Here is a 4,975-nt window from a genome sequence, read left to right as displayed (position 1 = left end):
GAATTGGGGAGAGCACCTTATCAGCACGCACACTGGAGGTCACTGGAGTGGAAATCATCAGTGCCGGCGCAGAAGATCCCTGAATGCAGTGCCCACAGAAGGGAGTATCAGGTATGCATTGCTGAGGGAGTGCAGGGCGCAGGATTACGGGGATGTAAGTATTTCCAAAGGTGTGCAGGATTCCAGGGCCATAACCAACGTGCATGGGAGGGGGGTAAATATTACAATGAAAACAGGAGGCAGGGTTTTCTTACAGAACGCACACCTCGGAGACTGGAAGAAACCATTAAGATATAAAAAGAATATATTTCTCCACAACAAGACCATTAATATGAGGCATACAGGTAGGACTAGTGTAACATTTCTATTACCTGTATGCCCATATTAATGTGGGGGTGACAGATTCCTTTTAAATGTCTGTGCGCTGTCCATTTGCAAAACGGGTGACATGTGGCAAGCACACAGACCAAGGCAAATCAGTGTGGTAGTTCACATGGTCCATATCTAAATTACAGCATACACTACTTTGATCGGTATTGCCAGATCAGGCTCGACAATTAGAAGTCAATGGGTGAATAAAAGGATTATGATACGTATGACATCTGATTTTTATGAATCCCTTACATTTATTAACATAGAAAGCCTTGTTTTGACTTTTATTGTTTATTAAATTGCTGATATAAAACCTTGATACTATACAGATGTACAAAACACACACACGGATAGCATTCGGGTGTATATATCTGACTATATGCATAAAAAATTGGCTATTTTTCTGGATGAAAAACGGACTATACATTCACTCGTCTGAACCTGGTGGGGAAAACAGGAAATTAGTAAATCTGCCACTGTGTGTGTGTGAAAGTAGACACTCACTGCTATACAGGCAGGAGAGACAAAAGCCAACTTCTCTTTTTTTTCAGAAGCTTCTTGGCATGTATAGTAAAAATGATTGATGGCATACAACATCTGGAGGTGTACAGAGGCCTGGAAAGTAATGATGCTTTCACATTGTGCTTTTTTCCACATTTGTGGGTTCTGTTGTGGTTTGTGTCCGAATACTTTCCCGCAAAATGGGATTTGGACGTATGCACCTACAAAGCCATAGACTATAAGGCTATGTGCACACGCTAGCGTTTTTAAACGCTCAGGAAAAGGATCCCCTTCCCAGAAATCGCGCGTCTTTTTCCGCGCCTTTTTTGCGCGATTTTTGACGCGATTTTGACGCGTTTTTTGACACGCGATTTCTGGGATCATTGGGGATGGCTAAAAACGCTCAGCAATGCGGAAATTAATGAGCATGCTGCGTTTTTAGCCGCTAAGCGATTCCTGAGCGGTTAAAAACGCATGCATTGGCACAGAAAGCCAAAAACGCATTCTAATTAATTTCATGCATCTTTTAAGCGTTTCTGCAGCGTCTGAGCCGGCTCAAACGCTGCGGAAACGCTTAAAAAAAAACATCGTGTGCACACAGCCTAATGGTGCAGACAGAGCAATCGTGTCCTCTGACGTGCGTCATTTTTGGGCATGTATGCCTACTGAAGGCAATCACTCAGGCACAGTCTACTACGTCTGAGTGTCCACCTCAGGTAGGCGTATGATGCACATCATAGCGCACGATTGCTCTGCTGGCACCATTATAGTCTATCGCCCCATCAGCGTTTACGTCCAAATCCCATTTTGCGTGGTGGTTCGGACACAAGCCCCGATGGGACCCAAAAGTGTGGAGAAAAGCACAGCGTGAAAGCACGCTAAGAGAGGCCATTGTCATCTTATGGCTGTGCTATTATCTATGTGTATTACTACCTATGTTATTGCATATGAGAGACCGTGCACATACCCTTCTTAGGCCTATAATGTACAGCCATCCAATTGAATAGCGTAATCATAGTATGGTTACTTACAGGCTGTATTGTGGATCTACATATTTATCTTTTCCAAAGCCCCCCAAACACATTAGACTACTGTTGGCTGATCCTGCTGATATCAACGCGTTCAGCCAATAGTTTAATGTATTTGGAAGTCCCAGACAATTTATTGTCAGAGAAAATATTGATCTGGCATGTTCAATTTAGGTTAAACCATCATCAGACATATCCGGCAAAGGATTTCAAATAAAATACATGAACACTTGACAAACCAGTGTATGGGAGAGCCAAACGAGATGGCTTCTGAGCAAATGATTGGCCAACAGTCATCAAATGTGTATGGCAGGCTTTAGGTATTCCCCTTAATGGAAAGCTATCCCCTATGTCTATGATAGGTTATAATAACTTACTGATCGTTTTAAATTTGAGCTGTGGGAATACCTACTCAACTTGTTTGTAAACCCACCATATCACAAGATTTAATGGTGAAAAAAAATACCAAACATGAAAAAAGTATGTCCATCATGAGGGACTGAAGGGTATATTACTGTAATAGCAAAATATAGGGTACGTACCATAACTATTTAGGTAGTATCCTCACACTCTACGCCTGTTAGGAACAGATGGTACACATTAGTCCCTACTGATTTTATGTGACATACTAATAAAATCTATTTCTGATGTCATGATTCTTCACAGTCTCCGTTTTGTTAGGTTGAAAAAATGTCCACTGACTATTGTTTCCCAAAGATAGATAAACCAGACTGACTGTGTGAGGAGCCTAATATCAGCATCCAGAAATTGTAGACAATGAAGTATGGAGCATTATAACCAATTAGACTAAAGGAATGGATTGCAACACAACATGATAAAGACAATATGGTACATCAGGTCAGCAGCTGTCATTATACGGCAAGCCAATGAGATATGATAAATGCTGGATTAAATGGTCACTTTAGGTTAAAAAGAAAGATGCTGTATCACTTAAAAGTGTAAAATCTACTTGACATGAGGAAACACACCTTGATTACTACGGCACAAGTTCACTTTCACATTTTATTGCTTACACTGTAAGAATTAAAAAAATAATCATTTCAAAATACAAAACTGCGTTTGAGAACACTCCCCAGTCTTTTAAGTGCTGCAGTCTTTAGATGACATCGTTATCACTAGTCCAGGAGTGGCATTTTTCCAAGGAGAAATAGTCTAGAACAAATAAAAAGTTCTGAACTCACATGCAGCAGGAACAACTAGTTAAAAAAAGGGAAAAGAATAATGCTTTAACATATGATTCCCAGATTTTCTTTGTCTTTAGTCCTTAATGCCAGCTAACTCTTCTTCTTCTGTGGAGACTTTTGTAGGCTTCTTTCCATCCTCAGCAGCTCCAGCAGAAGAACTACCCCCTCCAGGTTTCTTCTGATGGTCCTCCACTTCTTGTCTATTGACTTTAAAGAAATGTCCACATTCCAGCAACTTACGACAGTGATCCCTGAACCTGGGGTCCAAGAAAGCATAAAGAACTGGATTCATGCAACTATTGGCATACCCCAAACAGGTAACATAAGGGTGAAGGTTGTTTAGAAAAACATGCAGAGCACAACTTAGAGGTAAAACGTCTGCATTCATGAGAACATAGATACTCTTCACAAAGTGAAAAGGGGCCCAGCATGTTCCAAATGTGACCACCAGTCCAATCATGATAGCCAATAATCTTCTTTTTCGGCTGGCTACCAGAGGCAAATGAAAGTGACCTGAGACTCTGCGACCAATGCCCACGTAGCAGAAGAGGATTACGCAGAATGGTGCTACAAAGGCCAATAGAGTGGAAGAAAATCCCAAACTAGCTTCCCAGAGGTGAGTTTGATTGCTGTCCACTGACGAGTAGTCCATGAAACAAAGTGTTCTGTTTTCCCAATCATCATCTGTCTGTCCGGTGTTCCTAAAAATGAGGGCAGGAAGAGCAAGAAGCCCAGCGCTTGCCCATGCAAGGATAGTGGCCAGTGGGCTAGAGACGGGAGAACGTGGATGACCAGGACCAGGGGAGTGGACAATTACTATGTATCTGTCCAAGCTTAGGCCTGTAAGGCAGAAGGCACTGGCATACATATTAAGCAAAACTAGATAACCACTGAGTTTGCAGGCAAATTTGCCAAAAGGCCAGTGGTATCCCAGGGACGCATAGACTGCCCATAGTGGAAGTGTCACAACAAAAGCCAAGTCAGCCAGTGCTAACTGCAGTATGAAGGAGTCCGCAGCCCGTGGCCTGTCCCTGCGACGGTGACTTGCGCATAATACTAATCCATTGCCAGTAATGCCCAGGAAAAAAATAAGGAGGTAGGTAGCTGGTATGAGTCCAACAGATGGTTCCCACTCATCGTATTCACAGTCAGGCATCCCCAGTAGACTGGTCATGTTGTTAGTCTCCTCATCCATCTTCTTTAGGCTTGGTTTTACAGTCCTGCTTTCTCTAGTCCTCTAATGGCATCTGATGACATAGATACTCTTACTTACAGATCTCCCCTCCCATCTCAAGACACCCCCTTCAATTCCACAGGCTAGGTGAGTGTCAGGAGGATGTTTTACTCTTTTCTTAAAGCCTTTTGCCTGTCTGTGAGTTCTCCAAGTGATATGGTAACTCAATTATCACCTCCCTCATTATATCCTGGAAGGGCGAGGGAGGAGGGGGGATTCCAGTAGATGGGACTTTAACAGATATCCTGTACATGAAGCTCACAGGGTCACAGTTATTAATGTGCACTGACCTTCCCCTCCAAAACAGGATGACTTGACAATGAGATGATCTTCTTTGGACCATCCTGTAAGTTACAAGCAACCCATGTGTGCGGGGAGGGGGCAGGCATGAATAAACACACATGGCGAATGCACAACACTAGGCTAATGTGAACAGCTAAAGTCTCACTTATAGGATAAGATAATGAAAATAATTGCTTTGGACATTTTTTTCTTCATATTTTTTTTGTACCTTCTCCCCAATTTCTGATGATCATAAATATTTTTTTTGGACAAGAAATTTTGTTTAACAAGTTTCTGAGAGATATGAAAATGAGATTGTGAAGCCCGATGGTCTATCGTCACTACAGTCTGTG

General features: G+C 42.2%; 1 protein-coding gene across 1 annotated transcript; it reads right to left on the bottom strand.

The window, feature by feature from the left end:
- Positions 1-3,179: 3,179 nt before the first annotated feature.
- LOC141076089 (apelin receptor A-like) lies at positions 3,180-4,397 on the bottom strand. Its single transcript, XM_073563347.1, has one exon. The coding sequence runs from the start codon at positions 4,299-4,301 to the stop codon at positions 3,180-3,182; it is 1,122 nt and encodes a 373-aa protein (XP_073419448.1). The 5' UTR covers positions 4,302-4,397.
- Between the last annotated feature and the right edge of the window lie 578 nt (positions 4,398-4,975).

This window comes from Dendrobates tinctorius, unplaced genomic scaffold (genome assembly GCF_039654945.1).
Source record: "Dendrobates tinctorius isolate UK_male_01 unplaced genomic scaffold, ASM3965494v1 ptg000387l, whole genome shotgun sequence".
NCBI classification, from domain to species: Eukaryota; Metazoa; Chordata; class Amphibia; order Anura; family Dendrobatidae; genus Dendrobates; species Dendrobates tinctorius.
Note: the sequence above shows the minus strand (reverse complement) of the source record. Positions and strands in the feature narration are given on the sequence as shown.